Raw genomic sequence first — 19,825 nt, 5'->3', positions numbered from 1 at the left:
TAATTATTTGTCTCCAAGCTCCCCCCCTCCTGAAAATTTTCTGCAGACACACGCCCATACATACGGTCAAATTGACGTGAAATTTGTAGAGGGTTGCATAACCCACATGACAGCACACCCAACCGAAATGGGCATGCGACGCCACTGCTGCATATGTATTACTATGGACAGTTTGGGTAGCCAAGGATGATGAGATGTTGGAAAGGGTTCAGAGATGATTAACTAAGTTGGTTTCTTGAGTGTGGACAGATTGAGAGATTGATTTTTTTGCTTTTAAACTGAAATAATTTAATTTAGGATCAATTAATTAGTTGATTTTTAATAAAATATGTTGGTCAATTTTTTAATATATGAAATTGTGCTAAAAACTATTAATACTGAATACCTTTTTTTTTCCCAAGAATTAAAGATCATCCAAATCGATGCAAAATGAAAACAATGTATTTACAGTTTAATCGACAAATAATTACATCAAAAAAAGCTAAAAGACATTTATTGATGTAAATAATGTATTTATAGTTTACATCGACAAATAATTACATTAAAAAAAGCTAAAAGATATTTATTGATGTAATTATTTGTCTCCAAGCTTCCCCCTCCCCTGGAAAATTTTCTGTGGACACACGCCCATGCATACGGTCAAATTGACATGAAATTTGTAGAGGGTTGCATAACCCACATGACAGCACACCCAACCAAAATGGGCACACGATGCCACTGCTGCATATGTATTACTATATACAGTTTGGGTCGCCAAGGATGATGAGATGTTGGAAAGGGTTCAGAGATGATTGACTAAGTTGATTTCTTGAGGGTGGACAGAATGCAAATTACAGAGCCTAGTGGGTTGAAGGAAGAGGGGAGATATGATTGAGACATATAAATTGGTAAGGGGTAATTACCAGATTAGCATGAATGAGATTTTTCATATATCTGGAGACAGGGAGAGAATGAGAGGCCATCCCTGGAAGCTGTATAAGGTGGATGTGAGCAGTAGATTTTTTTGCATGGAGAGTGGTGGGTGATTGGAATGCATTGCCTGAGATAGTAATGAGTTCAGAGACAGTGAATGCATTTAAGTCAAGGAATGATAAGCTGTGCATTTGGGAGTAGGACCCCAAGATAAGTCACTTGACTCCACGGAGGTCTGTTAATAATAATAATAATTAGTCTCATCATGGGAGGGCCATCTTAAACAACACAAAGTCTATCACATCATTCCTTAAACTCCTTCACTGTTTATGCTTTCACCACCCTATCAGTTAATGCATTCCAAGGTCCAACTGCCCTCCATACAAAAAAAACGCCATTCCTCGCCCTCTTGCTCGCCACTTCCATTCGTAACTTCCAGGGATGGCTCCTTGTTTTTGCTTCTTCCTCTTGATCTACCATACAAAAAAAATTCCCTACTTTAGGTCTTAAAAGCCTGAAACTATCTCTCAACAGTTTAAATGTCTTATATTCTTTGTAACTAATGACCAAACTTTGCAGTCCACATGTCCTCAGTCTATCCTTATAACCAACGCTGTATAGTCCTGATATTATTTTTATTATATGCCTTTGCAACCTCTCTCAAAGGTGACATGAAAACAGGAGAAAAAGATATCCTTGAAGTATGGAGTAATTACTTTGAAAAACTGCTAAATGAAACAAGAAGTGATGACAGCACAGTGATAAAAAACACTGACCAGGCATGCAGTCAGGAATACATATCCATACTTGAAGTAGAAAAAGCCATCAAAGGCTTGAAATGTGGAAAGGCAGCAGGAGTAGATGATATTCGACCAGAAATGTTGAAGTATGGTGGTATAAAAGTCTTACAGTGGCTGCACTGCATAGTTTAGAAAGCCTGGACTGAGGGACGAATTCCCGATGATTGGAGTAGAGCTCTCATAGTACTCATATATAAAAAGGGAAATAAAACTGAATGTGAGAATTACAGAGGTATTTCCCTACTGAGTGTTCCTGGCAAAATCTATGCAAGTATACTTGAGAAACGGTTGAGAAGAATTGTGGAAGAAAAGCTTGGTGAAGAACAAGCTGGATTCAGGCCAAATAGAGGCTGTCAGGATCAGATCTTCACTTTACGACAAATAGTTGAGAAAGCATGGGAATATAACAAAGATCTGTATTTAAGTTTTGTCGATTTGGAAAAGGCATATGACAAGGTGCCAAGAGAGAATCTATTCAATACGCTGCAGTTATATGGTGTCAATGGGGCATTATATCAAGCAATACTTAGTCTTTATTTGAGTTGTAAGTCAGCAGTTAGAATTGAAGGAAGTACAGGAAGATGGTTTAATGTTAAATCTGGTGTCAGACAAGGATGTACATTATCCCCTCTGTTATTCATTATCTATATGGATCACATTATGAAGGAAAGTGGTATTAAACCTGATATCAAAATTGGAGATGTTAATGTCAGCTCTTTGCTTTATGCGGATGATGTTATACTTCTAAATAAATCCGCTATAAGTCTGCAAGATTCTCTGACTAAATTGAATAGCTGTTGTAATAGATATGGTATGAAGGTCAGCAATAAAAAGACAAAGACAATGAAAATAGGCAGAATCATTGAAAATGTCAACTGTGTTGTGAATGGAGAACCTGTGGAGCAAGTAAAACATTTCAGTTACTTAGGCACGATTTTTACTGAAGATGGTAAATTAAATATAGAAATAGACAACAGCAGAATCAGCAAAGCTGGTATGGTGGGAAGTCAATTGAATAAATTCATATGGAATAAGAGAGAAATTAGTCGGAACACTAAATTAGCTGTATACAAGACAGTGTTCAAACCAGTTTTAACTTATGGATCTGAGAGCTGGGTCAGAAGTAAAACACTTGACCAAAGACTAGAGACCGCAGATATGAGAGTCCTGAGAAAGATTAGAGGCATGAACAGATGGCATCAATGGCAATATCATATTAAAAATAAGGATATTAGGAAAGAACTTGACATTGTCAGCATCCAGGAATGCGTTAGCAGAGCTAATCTCAGGTGGTATGGTCACTTAAATAGAATGGGAGAGGAAAGATTAGCAAAACAAGTGTTCTCTGCCAGGTTGGCAGGAAAACGACCCAGAGGAAGACCAAGATATAGGTGGATTGATACAGTACAAAGTGCCTTAGACGATAGAAATATAAGATCTGATAATGTTGGAGTCTTGACAAGTAACAGACTGATTTGGAGGAAAATTGTAGATAGGAAGTTAGTAATGATGTAAATTTTTCATGTAGTACTGTCATATCCTGTACATCCCTTGAGGGTACATGGCAGGAATTTGATGATGATGATGCAACCTCTCTCCAAGGTTAATTTATCCCCTTCAAATCCCAGTGACCAAATCTGAGCAATAAGCCATGTGTGGTCTAATCAGGGCTTTATACAAAGGAACCACAACTCTTCTATCTCTTCTATTCAGTGTCCTCCGTATTGCAGCAATCCTCTGGGTTACCTTCACCATCTTTGGGATATGTTCCCTAAACTTCAAGTTTCTCTCAGTCACCACCCCAAGGTCCCTTGTTCCTCCACAGTATGCAGCTTCCCATTGATGGAACCCAAACTTTGAGACATTACATTTAGTTGCATTACACTGGAATCCATTCATTTGCCCAGCTCTCCAGCTTGTTCAAATCCACAGGCACTATTACTAATATCCTTTCCCAGAGTCATATCATCTGCAAACAACTGAATGTCTCTCTGCAATCCAACGACAATTTCATTGGTATAAAGGTTAAACAATATGGATTCCCAATACTGCTCCCTCATACACAACTTTATGATAATCTATCAGACAGCCAATCACCAATCCAATTCACTAGCTAACCTGATATTCAAACCCATATTCTGTAACTTAATTATCAGCTTATGATATGGCACCCTGTCAATCGACTTTGTAAATTCCAAAAAAAGGCACTATATACCTTTCCCTCATCAACTGCTCTCATTACTTTATTATAAGGCTAATCGCCTTAAAAACTAATTTACAAATCCATGCTGACCCTTGCAGATAACAATACTCTCATTTGCCCAATACCGTACACAATCTCAATCTCTCACTAATTTCTCCAAAATCTTAACAACTACAAAGAAATACAAACTGGCCTATAGTTTGACATGTCCATTTTACCATTATCCTTCTTCTTCTACTCCTTGGTCACCTTTCCCACAGCCAGACTCTCAGTGAAAAGCAAAGTCAACAGAGTTGTTAGTTCCTTAGCACATTCTCTTAGAATACATAGTGAAATCCCATCCAGTGCCAATGCTTTATTGACATCCAGAAAACTTAGTATTCGTAACATGCTCTCCTCTCGCACTTCCAAACCGTGAATCCCCAACATCCCTCCAGTAATAAAACTTTCATTTTTTTTTTCAGGGTAAAATACTCCAAAAAAAGTGGAGTTGTTTAATGATCACTATGTCTTCTGCATCAGTCACTCTACTCTTCCACAATCAATCAATCCCCCTTCTACTGACTACAGAATGACAAAATTCCTTCAGATTTTCCTTGGATATCTCAGGGCTAATTTCAAGTTTTGCCTTCATAACCATGCTAGTCACTTTCCAAGTTTGAGTCTTACATTCCTTGTGCAACTGCTCTCCACCCCACTCCTGATACTTTTTCCATAACCTCCTTTACAACTATAGTTCCTGTTTGTCATTAGTCATCCACTTTACATCAAATCTTATTCTCTTTTTCACTTGAAGTATACAACTTGTGATTTGTTCTATAGGTACCTCCACTATCACTTCAGTGAAATGGTAACCATTACTCTTCCACTTTTTGTTGGGCCTGATAAAACAAAAGCAGCAGCTACCCAACATCCATTTTCAGTATAAACTGTGAAAACATAGAACTTGCTTCTCCTCTTTCTCTTTTATTCCATCTTCCTGTGTCCTTTTTTTACTTGAGATATACAACTTGCAATTGCTGCTAATAAATATTTATTCACTAGTTTCCAATTCTTTCAACCACAGAACTGCCCCAAGTTAATTTCTAAGATTATTACAATAACCTGCCCTAAAATTTGACATAAATGTATTTCTTCTCAGCACTTCTGCATGTCTACTCATACCCCCCCCCCCCCAAGTCAAGACCACATGGTTACTCTCTCCAACTGGGGCAGGGATGACATTATGATACAATCAGATCCTTTGATGCTAGGACTAAATCCAAAACTTTAGCCTCTTGTTTCTTATACTATATGATGCCTGAGACAGTTGTCCCTTAAAAATTCAGAAATTCCATTTCCTTACTACTACATGCTGTGTCCTCTTCCCAATTTATACTGCTGTAGTTGAAATCTCCCATAATGATCACTTGTTTTGCACTTTCCACACTCAACTGTCTAAACATTTCCTGCTCCTCAAATTCTGAATTCTCTGGCCTACAGAACATCCCACTAAATATCCTGTTCTTCCCACTCTGCCCTCACATCATATACTCTCAATTGTACCATTTCCCTCCAAATCCTCTGCTCTGAGAGGACACAGCTGACCACTCATCATAAGCAATACTCCACCACTGCATTTGTCCTTCCTATCTTGCCGAAATACACTATACCTTCTATTTCTATTCAAAATTATTTCCTGTCAGTATGTCATCTTCTTTCAACTGTTTCACTGATCCCAATAATCTTTGGACCAGCTGAGGCTATCCATGCCACTAATTAATCTCCATTATTTCTGATACCCTTGACATTTGTATGAAGAGGTGTTAATGAATTGTCAGTATGCCTATATTTATTATTATTCCCTACAGACTCTACTGGACTCTGCATTACACTACACGTTCTCCCATCTCACAGGGTCTAACCTCACAAGAGGCCACCCCCTGCTTCTATCCACCCTGAGAACTTTAGTTTTCCTGCACTTATACTCTCATTTGCTCTGAAAACAACACTGTCATCAGATGCCTATGTCCTTCCTCATTTAAATGCAGTCCATCCATCCCTTGTATACAGTTCTTATATCCTCAAATGAACTTCAAGCATCTACATAATCCAATCCTCTCTCTCTTTTGACACAATCTTGTTATCATGCCATTTATTACTGATGCTCTTCTCATAAACCTCAAATCTCTCACTTCCTGATTCAAACTACCTCTCAGGTCATTTGTACCTACTATCACAACCATCTCATTCACTCTTTCACACCAGCCTGGATGGCCGAGTGGTTGGCATATCTGCTCTACAGCCAAGAAGCTACGGGTTTGAATCCCGGCAAGGGCATAGATGTTTGTAATTGTCCTACTAATCAATTACCATATGTACTGCTGCGACCTGTGTAATGATGCAGTATCACTCTTGATGTCTTTATGCCATAAAAAATCAAATAAAAATAAATAAATAAAAAATCACTCTTTCACATTGCTTAATTGCTAGTCATGATCTCTCTATTGTTCATTCCTCCAGGCAAGAACTCCTCCAGCATTCTATTTTGCACTCCATGAATAACTGAATCTGCATATATCATCACACCTTGCACTGCTCCATTCATTTCTTGTTCACTTGCAGTCCTCACTGTCTGTCTGTTTCTCTCTCTCTCTCTCCTTACATCCCCACATACCTGACTTCCTGTCATCTCTCCATCCACAGCTCCTACACTATCTTGAATCCCCCCTCAATCTCTCTCATCCCCCCCGGCACTCCTACTCTCTCTTTCTATCATTCCCACAATTCTGTCTCAATCCCTCCCCCCAAAGATGCCCTAATATTCTTTTCATGCATCTGAAATCATTCTCCATTGTTGTGTTGGAAAAAGTGCTGATTCACTTTTGATGAGTCATCCTTTTTCTGACCCAACATAAGGTAACCTCAGAAGGGATGGATAAGGACATACTTATGCCTCCAGATGGAAAATGTGCCTATTAATGATCTAGGAAATGTATATATTCAGTTTTGTAAATTTTAAGTAATGTTAAGGAAGCCCATAAACTGAACAGGGAATGTTTATGAATTAATTAAGATAGAAAATCATGTATAATTGCTAAAAAGATGTGTATAAAGTGATACAAGTTTTGGGCCATGTCAAAGACAGTTCGCAGCCCCGGTGACCAATCGGCAGCCTGCGTATGCATGACGACACCATCGAGTGAGGGTGCTGTTTTGTAGTATATAGGTTTTTTGGCGGGGATTTGAATTGCCTCTTCTCTTCTGTTTTTTCATCGGTTCCTGGTTTCCTGAGCGGAGAGCTAAGTAGCTGTGGAAAGCTTGCCGCCATGTGTAGCAAGAATTTCCCCTTGCTATACGTGCCACGTGGATCAAAGCTGCAGCTATAATGCAACTAGAGTTCCAGAAGAAAGGGCCGCTGGTGAATTTATGCCAGTGTATAAGTCAGTGAAAGAGTGCTCCTCTTCGAGTAGAACAAAAGAATAGCGGAGACGCCATTAAAGAAAATACTGTGAGAAGATCTGAGAATCTAGATAAGAAGGTCCTAAATCCACCAGGTAAAGCAAGAACGGTAAGCAGAAACCTTTTGTATTAAGTTAGAGTGACCGTGGAGGAAGGAGAAACTGAACTTTGAGAAAACAGCCAATTTCTGTGCAGTGTCTAAAGAACTGTCTGCATTTGGACATTTTGTCTACATCTAAGGAATAAAAGGCATCTTAGGCTTGAGCCGAATAGGAAACCGAGGCTTCGGACTGTTTGTGTCGGGAGAAGGAAATTAATGTCATTATGTTAAAGTTTAATTTGAATGCTAGCTAAAATTCTGGGGGGGGGGGGAGATAAAGTCTGAATATAAGAAGGAATGTTATCTCATGAAATCTATGCAGGAATTGCAGAATTGGCCTGTATATATATGTATTTTATATGAATGATAGAAATGGGTAATTTAGCATAAATTAACAGAGTCTGAGAATAGAAATATAAGGAAGTGTAAGATTTTGTCAGTATAAGAAATTATAGTGTGGAACTTTTTTTGATGTGTTAATTTAAGGAAAGGGAGGGAACTCAGACTCTTTTAGAATTGAAGGTTTAACTAAAATGTATTTCCATGTTTGTGTCAAAATAAATGTATTTCTTATGTGTAAACCAAATGAGTTTGTCATGTTTCTGTGGATTGAATTACCGCTTGGAAAATCACGAACCGTGTATTAGAGGGAAATCCATTAGTAACATAAGAAACGGGACCACGACTGCAAACTTCTTGATCCCTGCATTCTTTTTCTTAGTATCCTAGAATAGTATATCAGAATTCAGTTGCCGGCTGGCGCAGTCATAAAATAATATAAATTTGTCGGCAAACGAAATAACTGATAATAAGTAGCATAAAATAACAACTGATAAGTACATAAATTAAGATAAAAGATAAAGATAATATAAAAATAAGAAAAGCCATGACATAACACCATACATTCCACCTCCCCTCTCTCTCTCTCTCTCTCTCCAAGCAACCTACTCTCACTCTACATTCATCCAACCAATGGTCACCATCCTCTAAATCTACTACATTCACTTTTACACAATATTCATCGTTCTCATCCTTCATCATGCTACTCATATACTGGCATTCACTCGTTTCTGACACATTGCTACTGCAGCAACTTAAATATAAGTAGTTGTACTTCAATCCTCATCTGTATCCTACAAACAGCACTAATGTGCTTGTAAGTTCTCTCTCTCATGTATGGGATCAATATATAGACTCACACAGCTTATGCCAACAACAAAGAGATTATCAAGAAACTATATTTGATTTATACAGAAGACTTTTAATCAAGGCAGAGATTTGAAAGTAAAAAAAGTGAGTGGGGGGGCAGAACACATCAATAATTTCAGCTCTACTATGGACAAGTTTCCAATATCAACTATAGCATGAATATAAAACAAATGCAATACACTCAAAAGGACCCCATGTTCTTTTATATGACAACTTTCCAAACAGAATCCCCTCCAAATAACACAAATCCAACATATAATAAATTTTTTTTCTACCTCTTTCTGCTCTTTTCAAAACCTATGACAGTATGAAAAATGAAAGAATTTCATCTGCTCTTATCAAGAATCCAACTTCCTCCCATCCCACAGATAAAATGAAATAAAATTTATTCAATCAACTTTTATCTATCATTCTTTATCCTTTGATTTTTTTAAGCATTAATTAACCCAGTGATTTGGCATGCTGTCCTGAAAACATAGCCTGCTAGCACAGAAATCTAATCAAAACAAACTGGCATGAAAAACAGTCTCTAAAAACTATTATTAATTATGTATTAATATTAAAAATACCTTCTTAATTTCATATACATGGTCATGTCCACCAAGAATAAGATCAATTTCATCCACATTCTCTGCAAGCCGACAATCATTTGGTGTTCTCATGTGAGTTAATGCAATTACATAATCAACACCTTCCTGAAAAATAATATATATATATATGGGAATAAATTTTTAACTTGGGTATATTGTATATTAGGATAACCAAGCAATTTTATATGCTTGGTTATTTTAGCTTGGTTATAATGGAGTTAAAATAACCAACCATATAAAATTATATATGTTTGGTTATTTTAAAATCATACATATTATCATAAAATAATAAATTAATATACATATACTATTCAGAAACACATCGCATAAAATATGCAGAATAAGGAAAACTTAAAAGTTCATGATTTAAAATCTACATAAAAAAATGCAAGGAGTATGCAACGCAGATAAATTTTTGTAAAACCAAAACAATGGCAACAGGAGCTAGAGAACTTAACTTAGAAGTGCAAGAAAATAAACTTGAACAATTCAAAACTTAATTATTTAGACACAATAATCAAGTCAGGTTTAATTATGAAGAAATTATCAAACACAGAATAAATGTAAGATAGAGAAAAATACACATATCTGTAAAAAAAACTTAAAATCAAAGTATACAGCTCAATGATACTCCCCACAGTTCTTTATAATGTACTTGGATTATTAAACAGAAGGAAGATTGACAGGATTTGAAAACAAGTTCTGAGGAAAATACATAAAACAGCACAAACTGAAATGGAAACCAATTGGAAGGTCAGCGAAGAATTATATTACTATATTCCAAAAATAGAAAGATTAACAGAAAAATACACTGGTGTGTAAAAGCTAAGGACGACTGCATTTTTACCTGTATATGAAAAAATTTTCATGATTACAGCTGAATGTGGATATAAATTTATTGTCCGCATACTAATAAATCATGTCACACAAAAATGGTGTTATAAATTTCATACAAATTAAATTGCAATACATTTTCGGCAAAAGTTACAAAGTTCCTAAGGATACAGTTAAGGAATTAATGTACAGTGCTCACAGAAAACTATGCAAAAAGACATTTCAGTATAGAAAATGTCCACCCTGATCTATGATGCAGCTCTCACAATGTCATACCATGCTTAGCACCAAGTGATTCAGGAGTTCTTGAGGCAAACTGACCCACTCCTTCTTCAGAACAAGGATAAGGCCTTGTTTGTTTTCTGGAGGGGAATTTTGAGCAATAATGCATCTCTCTATCATATCCCAAACGTGTTCTATGGGATTTAGATCTGGGGAGCATGCTGGCCATTCAATTCAATTAATATACTCAGTCTCCAGAAGTATCTCCACTGCTCATGTACAATGTGGTGTGACCATCAATAAAAATGAATTCTTCGCCTACAGCACCACAGAACAATCAAACATGATGTTGAAGAACTTTGTTGCAATATCATTCACCAGTCATCATCCCTTTTTCCTAGTACTTAGAGCTCAGTGCATTCATTAAGCATAATGTCTCTTTACACCATGACTCCAGCACTGCCATATCTATCCCTTTTGAGATTCTCACAATGGTAGCATTACCACTTTCATGCCAAATCAAATGATATCTAGAATCAGAAGAAAGACTAAAATGACTCTCATTTGTAAAAAGTACATCAGCCCATTGGTGTCTTGTCCAATTTTTATGGATACAATACCACTGAAAATGTTCTCTACGATGAGTCTTTGGACTCCTTGGAGGTGGCATGAGTAATAATAATAATGAGCTGTGAATAAATGGAATGCAGACTACAGACCTTCAGGCATATAGACCTGTTTGGTGCAGATGTGTTGCCACAGCTTGTCAAGATATCTGCGTACCTGTGCTTGAATGAAGCCGCCTGCAAGCTGACCCTCCTTGATGCCATTACATCTTGTTGTTATAACCAAAAATCTGTCTTCGTGTTCCGTGGTAAAGCGAGATTATCCTCTTAGCATATGTCTAGAACACATTCCATTGGTTTGAAACCCTTCTTCAAGCTTTCCCAATAATTTCTTTCCTGAGCAACATTGTCTAGATGATGTCTTTGAGACATTACAAGCCGTTCAAGTTTGCAACTTTATTCCTTTATGAAAAGAGCTTCTAACACAGCTTAGCGCAGTCGTTTGTCTTTTGTCCTGTTGAGTGCTACCACGTGATCCCTTTGCACGTGATTTGAAACTTTGAATGTGTACCTGCTTTCTACTCAAAATTCTACTGCAAATTGTCACAAACTGATTTATCAGAATTTGCAGTTGTAATCTTCAGAAATAATGTTCATCCTTAAGTTTCACCAGTGTAGTAAGTTGTATGAACATGTCTGAACATGCCGACCTGGCTGGCCGAGTGGTTAGCATATCTGCTCTCCAGCAAAAAGGCTACGGGTTCGAATCCTGCCGTGGGCATGAATGTTTGTGATTGTTTGTGGAAATACTAGTGGTAGTGGTCGGTGGTAGATGTCGTTGGTGTAGTTGTGGTTAGTTGGTGGATTGAGTGGTGGAGAAGGAGTATAGATGAGTCTTTGGACTCCCTGGAGGTGTCAAATAATAATAATAATGTCAACAGAATACCTGCTGAAAGATTTTCTCAAATTCTTCAAAATAGAAGAGTAGAATATACCACTGGGAAAACTAAGAAGAAAATGGATTAAAAAAAAACTTCAAGGATATAAGTGGTCTGAACTCTAACAGAAATTTAAATAACTTGGATACAGACAGATTGGACTGGAAAGCTGTTATTCATGATAGCCCAGTGCATGTTAGGCAGAGGAGGAGGATTCAGAAATACATTAATTTTCATGAGTTGTACAAAATATAAATTACGAAAAAAAATTAATTTATATATTTCTTTCATAAATTTTAACAGAAAATTACATTGTGTACTATTCTTTTTGTATTAACTCCTTCATAGTTTTGCAAATGATCACAATCAACTGTTAATAACAATTTAGCTTTAAAATCTTCAGCATCTTATCTTTAAGATGCTGAAGATTTTATGTGGTATCGACATTTTCAATGTCGATACCACAGTAGGCTCATTTCACATAGTCAGTCTGACAGGAGACTGACTATGTGAAATAAAAAAAGCTTACTAATACTGACAGTATTCTCGGATCTTCACAGCACAGGAAACATGTGTTTGTGTCCAGAAGGTAGTCACACATTTACACTATCTTCTACGATGTGAATGGCACCATTCAGTCAGATACCAAATGACTTGAAGAAAAGAGTAGGATACCCTTGGAGGGTAATGGATGGCAATGCTGTAGCCAATGAAGTTCTAACTGAGGTTCGGCTATTGCTGTTACCCTCTTGCCATGATCAGAGCTTTAATAGCTCAATAACACTTTATCCCTACACTGTCCTCTACAGATAACTGGGAAGCTGAAAAGCATTCTTGCTTCGCCCCTTTAAGCCAGTCCTTATAAGGACAAATGACTTGCAGTGAAGCTGAGAAGAATTAAGCTCCAAACTCACTGTTAAATACTTATCAGATATAGAAGAGTCAGTAATTCCAAACTTCTACAAGATTGCCTACTGAACTAATATTTTTTTATGTTCTCTATGTATATTATGAAGAATTACTGAAGCAACTTATTTTTCCAATATCAAGGAAACTCTGTGATAGAATGCTTTCATAGTTTTCATTAGATTATTATTTGATACTACTAGAAATTTCAGGGAAACATTTTTTTTTTTAATACCAATATCAGTAGTTAACATTGCAGCTACCATGATAAAAGTAGCCTATCCTCCCTTTGGCAGATTTCTATATGCTGGTCTCCTACCCCCCCCCTCCATCTCAATCTCTCTATATATATGTGTGTGTGTGTGTGTTTGTGTTAATTAAAAATTTTAGCATCATCATTAACTCAGCTTACACTTGGAAAAGATGCATTAGGTTTGAGGTGTAACTATTGTTAAATCTGAATTTGTGGCACTAATCCCATATTGTGCAAGTCTGCAATGGCAAAGCTGAACTTTAGGGATGAGCACTACCTTCTCGCTCAGTATCAACAATAAGAAGTTTAGCCATGTATTACTCATTGCCAGATAAAGTCAGTGTTGACAATAAGAATTTATTATTACCATTATTCTTAACATCAGCCCATGGAGGCAAAAGACTCATTGCAGGAGGCACACAATGTTATACACAAAGCAAAGCAAATCATCCTTTAAACTCAATGTATCTATATTCACCACAATGTCAGGCAACGCATTCCACTGACCAACCACCTTCCATGCAAAGAACCTACTCCTTATGCCTCTGCTTTCATAGTCCTTATACAACTTCCAGGTATGTCGCCACACTCTACCCCCTCTCTCAATCCACAAAAAATTTGTTTCACATTAACCTGGTAATCTATTCAAGGTCCCTTTACCAACTTAAATGTCTCAATTATATCCCCTCTTGTTCTCCTATTCAAAGGCTATGCAAACTGCATTCCCTCATTCCGTCCTCATATCTCACATCCCAAAGCCCAGTTAGAACCATATCCTCATCACCATTAAAACCAGGGGACCAAATGTGTACACAGTAATCCATGCAAGGCCTGATGAAGCCTTTATACAAGGGAATCAGAACCTCTTTATTTCTACAAGTTAAGGTCCTCTGCATCATTGCCATAATCTGATGGGATGTCTTCACAACCTGTGCAACATGACCTCTAAACTTCAGATCCTTGTCCACCACAACTCAAACGTCTTTTATCTCTTCAACTTTCTTCAAAATTTCCTCAACAAGTGTATAATTTGCATCCTGTTGTTTTTGCAGCCTACCAAATTTCAGAACCTTATACTTGGCAACACTGACAGTTCCATGCTGTTGCTCACTCATACAATCTATTCAACTCCTCCTGTAAAGCCACAACATCTGTTTGATTCCTCTTCACTCTCCTCAGTTTTGCATCATCTTCAAACAGTTGTATACCAATTAAACCTATCCCAATATCATTAATATACAAATTAAATAACAATAGTCCCAAATTGTCCCTTGCAGCACACTGCCAGTGACTTTTCTCTTTCAAAACAGTGCTCCTCCCCTGCCCCATACACAACTTGCTGATACTTATCTGATGGCTATTCCCTATCTAACCCACTAGTCTATCATCCAATCCTGTCTGCTTCAGTTTAGTGACCAACTTGTGGTGTGACAATCTATCAAAAGCAATTACAAAATTTAATATACTCATACCACTGTATATATGCATCTCCCTTCTTCCAATACATTCGTCACGTGGTCATAGTACATAAGCTTGTAAAATACGACCCCCTCAAACAAACCCAAACTGACAAGCACAAAGAATACCACTGTCATCAACCCAATTTTGTATCCCTTGACTACAACTCCAGATATAGAGATCAGCCTATATGTTGCCTTAGCCTTATTACCACCTTTGTGAAGGGGAACGATTTTGCCTTCCTTCCACTCCTTTGGGACATGTGATGCTGCAAGACTTTTAAACAGGTAGGTGATAAAAGCTAATACAAACTCCTTGGAACATTCCCTTAAGACGCATGGCAATACATCATCAAGTCCTACTACCTTATTGATATCTACATATCTCTTGATTGCTTACCATTAATTCTACTCTGATTTCATTCTCTCTAGGCCTGTATAGTTCGGTGGAAGTAGTGCTTGCGTCTTCTGTGCTTGGTCACTCGAAGTTAGACTTAGGTTCGAGTCTAGTTACCGACTGGAGGAACTTTTCCTAAGCCTATTTTCGACTGGTTCCTGAGTCTCTGGCAGGGGCAAATGGATTTTTAAAAAATCCAAAACTTGTAAAAGTTTCATATGAAATTTGACCAGAGAGCTTACAGGAATATGCCCGCATTTATGAGTTGCCCTAGCTGGACCTTATAGGAGACATGATCGCTATGCCCAAGCATCCATATATCCACCTCCTATTGGTTAATTTTTATAAGGTTTCACTGGCCTGACAGCTGTTTCAAACTGGTTCGTTTTTGTTAGAGACCAGGTAAAAACCTTAAGAGAGCAAAAACTTTCTTTCAATACTAAGGAACTTGAAATGTCAGGTGTATTTTTTTTGTGTATTTTACGCACCAACCGAGAGTTCATTACGAAAAATAAAGCTCTCCGACATTTCAAGTTCCTTAGTATTGAAAGAGATTTTTTGCTCTCTTAAGATCTCTGACAAAAACCAACAATTTTGAAACAGCTGTCAGGCCAGTGAAACCTTACAAAAATTGACCAATAGGAGGTGAATATATGGATGCTTGGGCATAGCGACATTGTCTCCTATATGGTCTAGCTAGGACAACTCATGAATGCCTGTGAGTGTATTCCCATAAGCTCTCTGGTCAAATTTAATATCCACTTGATTTTTATAACGATTTAATGATAGATTTCCAGATGTCATTTAATACAAGTCACTGGTTTCAGTTGAGAGATCCATGTGAATGGATAACTGTAATGGATTCCTTTAGGAGTCTGGAATAAAAGTTTTCTTCAAATTATGGCATGGTGGGTATATCCAGGCTATTTCTAGTTAACAGTTGAAGTATAGTGGGTCAAGGACAGATCTTTCTTTTACGATCAATATTACCAACACATTCCTTCTTTCTTGCCTCAAATCTATAGCTTGTCTGCTATAGATTTGAGGCAAGAAATAATAATAATAATAATAAAAAATTTAAAAAATAATAATAATAATAATAAAAAATTTTAAAAATAATAATAATAATAAAATATTTCCTTGGAATAACCATTAAAAACAAATAAATGAGAGAGGACCTGAAGTTTTGTCTTAAGTTAATCTTCATTTTGCAAACTCAAACATGCATGATTCTAGAGGGTATGGATGATACCTAGCTTTTGGAAGGACGATGAAGCATGAAGATAGCATCTTGTTTTTTTGTTTTTGTTTATATATATATATTGATTCCATACGCAGGAGGTCGAGGGAACTATAGGCACATCGGTGACATGTCTGGGGTGTAGATATCGACTGAGACAGAAGTTTATTGATGTTTTTTGAAGAGTTGTAGTTGTTGTTAGAAGAGTTGCAATTGCAGAGGGTTGTAGTTATTTGGGAATACTTCTTGAGGAAGGCTGTTCCAGAGAACAAAGTGGACGGAATAAAAGAGGATGAATAGAAGCAGGTTCGGTGTGTTTGCAGTTGCACAATTAACAGGTGAAACAAACAATGGAGGAATGATGGCTGCCAATCCACATGGAAATATCTGTAGAATAGACACAGTACTGAAACACTGCACCTGTGAGATTGGGGTTGAAGTGAGTCTGAGAGAGGGATCATCTATGAGCCTAACTGCACACCTCTGGATGGCATCAAGGGAACTCTTAGATGCACCACCCCAAACATATGAGCAGTATTCTAAACATGGACAGATTTGGGATTTGTATATATTATTATTATTATCCAGACCTCCATGGAGTCAAAAGACTCACCGTGGAATGCATCAGGCAATGCATTCCATGGTTCGACCACCCTCCATGCAAAAAAACCACTCCTCACCCTCTTGCTCACGATTTCCTTTCGTAACTTCCAGGGATGGCCTCTTGTCATCACTCCTTCCTGATGTTCAGCCAACCAAAAGAATAAGCTCTTAAATGAAAGGGAATACTAAGTTTCTTGGATGCTGAGGAGGCCATTGATGTGATGTATTTATGCCAAGAAAGACTGGGAGTAAACATTAGTCTAAACAAAGAGATCTGATCTTGTCTGATGATTTGTGTATTACTGAGGGAAAGGGTAGGCAAATTGGGATCTCTTTTGCACGAGAAAAGGCAAGACTCTGTATTGATGTCATTGATCATCACAAGGTTGTCCTCACCCCCACTGAAGGATAGTATGTAGATCAATGTTTAAGGCACTAGTTGTAGATGATCTTCTAGCCTGGGATGTCAGAGTATTGCAAGTTTTGTCAAATGAGTAGGATGAGTGGAGAGTACCATTGTCTGCAAAGCCATGGAATGGATTAGTGGTTATTGTGAGTAGGTCATTTATGTACAGGAGAAAGAGAGTAGGTGATAGGACAGAGCCTTGAGGCACTTCAGCACTGGTGGTGAAGCTCAAAGAGAAGGAACCATCTACCCTGGCTTGCAGAGAATGACCAGAGAGAAAACTGGCTACCCAATTACAGAGGGTGGCAGGGAGATAAAAGGATGGCAACTTATTGAGCAGACCAAGATTCCACACATGGTTGAAGGCTCTGAAATGTCAAGGGTGACAGCACAAGTTTCTCTGAACCTTTTCATGGCACATGTCCAGTAGTGAGTGACGTAAGTTACAAGGTCAGCTGTGGATCTTGAATGGAGGAATCCATATTGGTGGTAAATGAATAATTGGTGGGCTTCTAAGTAGTGGAGGAATTGGCTATTGAGGACTTTTTTCCATTATTTTGGAGCGGACAGAGATGATGGCAATTTTCATCACCTCTTTTGAAATATGAGGTTTTCCATGCATTGGAATACAAAGTGTGAGTTTGTTATGATATACATACACAGTGACATAACTGCCAGGTTTCTTTATAAGGAGGAAATCTGGAAATGGGATTTTTAGATTCTTTTCTACTTCTAATGTAAAATTAATTGCAAGTTTAAATGAATTGAGAGAATAAAGAAATGGCTGTAGACTTAGAGGTCATGTTGACAATTTGTCAAATATACTTATGAAAAAAAAATGATTCTACAACTATCCCTAATTCACAGTATTTTAATGAAGTGATACACCTTTTTACTACTTGCATATGGAAATAACTTGATTTCATAACTAATTCCATCTGTGGTATTGTCTTGGAACTGGCTTCAACCAATAACATTTTATATGTTCATCTGAGAATTTTCCTGGGAGATCTCTCACATTCTTTAGTGGCGGCAGGAGACCTTTGAATGCAGGCAACTTTATATGCTGCACTGCAGAGCTAATGCTTGGCACATAGCGGGTTTTTGCCCGCTGCTAAAAATGGCTGAGGCTTGGCATAGCAGTAGGCTTTGCCTTTAGGCATGGAAAGCTGAGATTTGACAATGTTTGATGGAACCAAGATATACTTAAGAAATTTATTAAGCTACATGAGTGAGTGATCTTTTTTAGGTCACTCACTCATGTAGCTTTTCCTTCAGGAAGTTTTTCTTCTACTGTGCAAGGTTTTGTTAACTTTGTGGCTATTGCATTCAGATATGGTCACTTGTATTCAAAGGAGATGAGACACCACACAACTGAAAAAAAAGATTCAGCAGTTGATAACAAACCAATATGATATCTCACATATGGAATTGTGCATATGAAGACTAAAAGAATGTTTTTTCAAAGCTTGAGTAACAGAATAAAGAGAAGATATAGGATCAAACATATAAGTTGTTACAGGATCTTACAGACCCAAGTTAGAATGTACAGCTTATGGTAAGTGAAAAGCAATTGAGGCCATCCCAGGAAACTAAGTAAAGGTGTGATTGGGAAATATGTAAGGTCCAGGTTCTTCTCACTGTGTGTAGAATGGACCACCAGTGGATGTGGTGGGTGTGTCTTTAGTAAATATTTTCAAAGATATGATAGCACTGTGTGACCTGAAATAGGCCCTCCTTCAATAATGAGTTCTTGAATCCCTGAAGGAACCTGCATAACATCATTTATTCTTCCATATTTTAGGCATTTTCTATTGCTTGCAGGGACTCGTGACTGCATTTATTCTGGATATGATATTTTCCATCATAGTTCTGTTGATATTATTTAACACTCTTTCAAAGTGTTAAATAATATCAACAAAATACGCTAACCACGTTAGCGTATCTGCTCTCCAGCCAAAAGGCTGCAGGTTCGAATCCCGCCGTGGGCATGGATGTTTGTGTTGTCTGTGGAAATACTAGTGGCGGTGGTTGGTGGTAGATGGCAGTGGTGTAGTTGCAGTCAGTTGGTGGATTGAGTGGTTGAGACAGAGTTGTAGAGCAGGTACCCTCCCTCGATGAGTCTTTGGACTCCCTGGAGGTGTCAAATAATAATAATAATAATAATAATAATAATAATAATAATAATACACTAGACAAGAAATTATATTCTTGTTTTAATCTATTATCCATGTGTAAGCAAAGTTCGCACATTCTTCACGACTAGTCTACTTGTACACAGAAGCTGATGACTGATTTCACATCAATAAATAACACATTTGGTATATACAATGTGTTATTTATTTTTTGTGTTCTTCCAAAAATTCTCCTATGAACTCTGTTTAGCTATGATTATAGATAAAAGCTTTCCTATATTTTTTCTCCTATATTCTCTGAGAGCAGAGCTCACTTACTAGCCAGGAATTTTCTAGATGATTCCATCTTTATATGGACTTCTTCTTGCATTCCTGTGTCCACTCTCAAGTTTTTATTTTCCTATCCTTTCATATATGTCTCTGAATGAGTGAATCAATCTTTTCTTAAGATCTTGCCACTGAGTTCTTGATACAAATCTTTCTTTTTGAACTCTTTTACTTTTTCCACAACATATCTGCATTCATAGTTCTCACATCTGGAACTGTTAGACTTCAATTCTTTTTATAACTTTAGCATACTATAGTGATCATGTTCTATTCTAAAATTCCTTGC

The 19,825-nt window shown here is 37.3% G+C and overlaps 1 protein-coding gene across 1 annotated transcript in view; it reads right to left on the bottom strand.

Moving 5' to 3' along the window:
* Window positions 1-19,825, bottom strand: part of LOC150103475 (uncharacterized) — a 384,849-nt gene that overhangs the window by 230,300 nt on the left and 134,724 nt on the right. The window contains exon 6 of the mRNA XM_090397834.1: window positions 9,235-9,360. Within this exon, the coding sequence (XP_090253960.1) occupies window positions 9,235-9,360 (126 nt within the window). The remainder of the gene's footprint in view (window positions 1-9,234; window positions 9,361-19,825) is intronic.

Source organism: Typopeltis vanoorti, chromosome 9 (genome assembly GCF_054136105.1).
Source record: "Typopeltis vanoorti isolate ZY-2024b chromosome 9, IOZ_Tvanoo_1.0, whole genome shotgun sequence".
Lineage (NCBI taxonomy): Eukaryota > Metazoa > Arthropoda > Arachnida > Uropygi > Thelyphonidae > Typopeltis > Typopeltis vanoorti.
The sequence above is the reverse complement of the archived record's forward strand: the minus strand, read 5'-3'. Positions and strand labels throughout refer to the sequence as shown.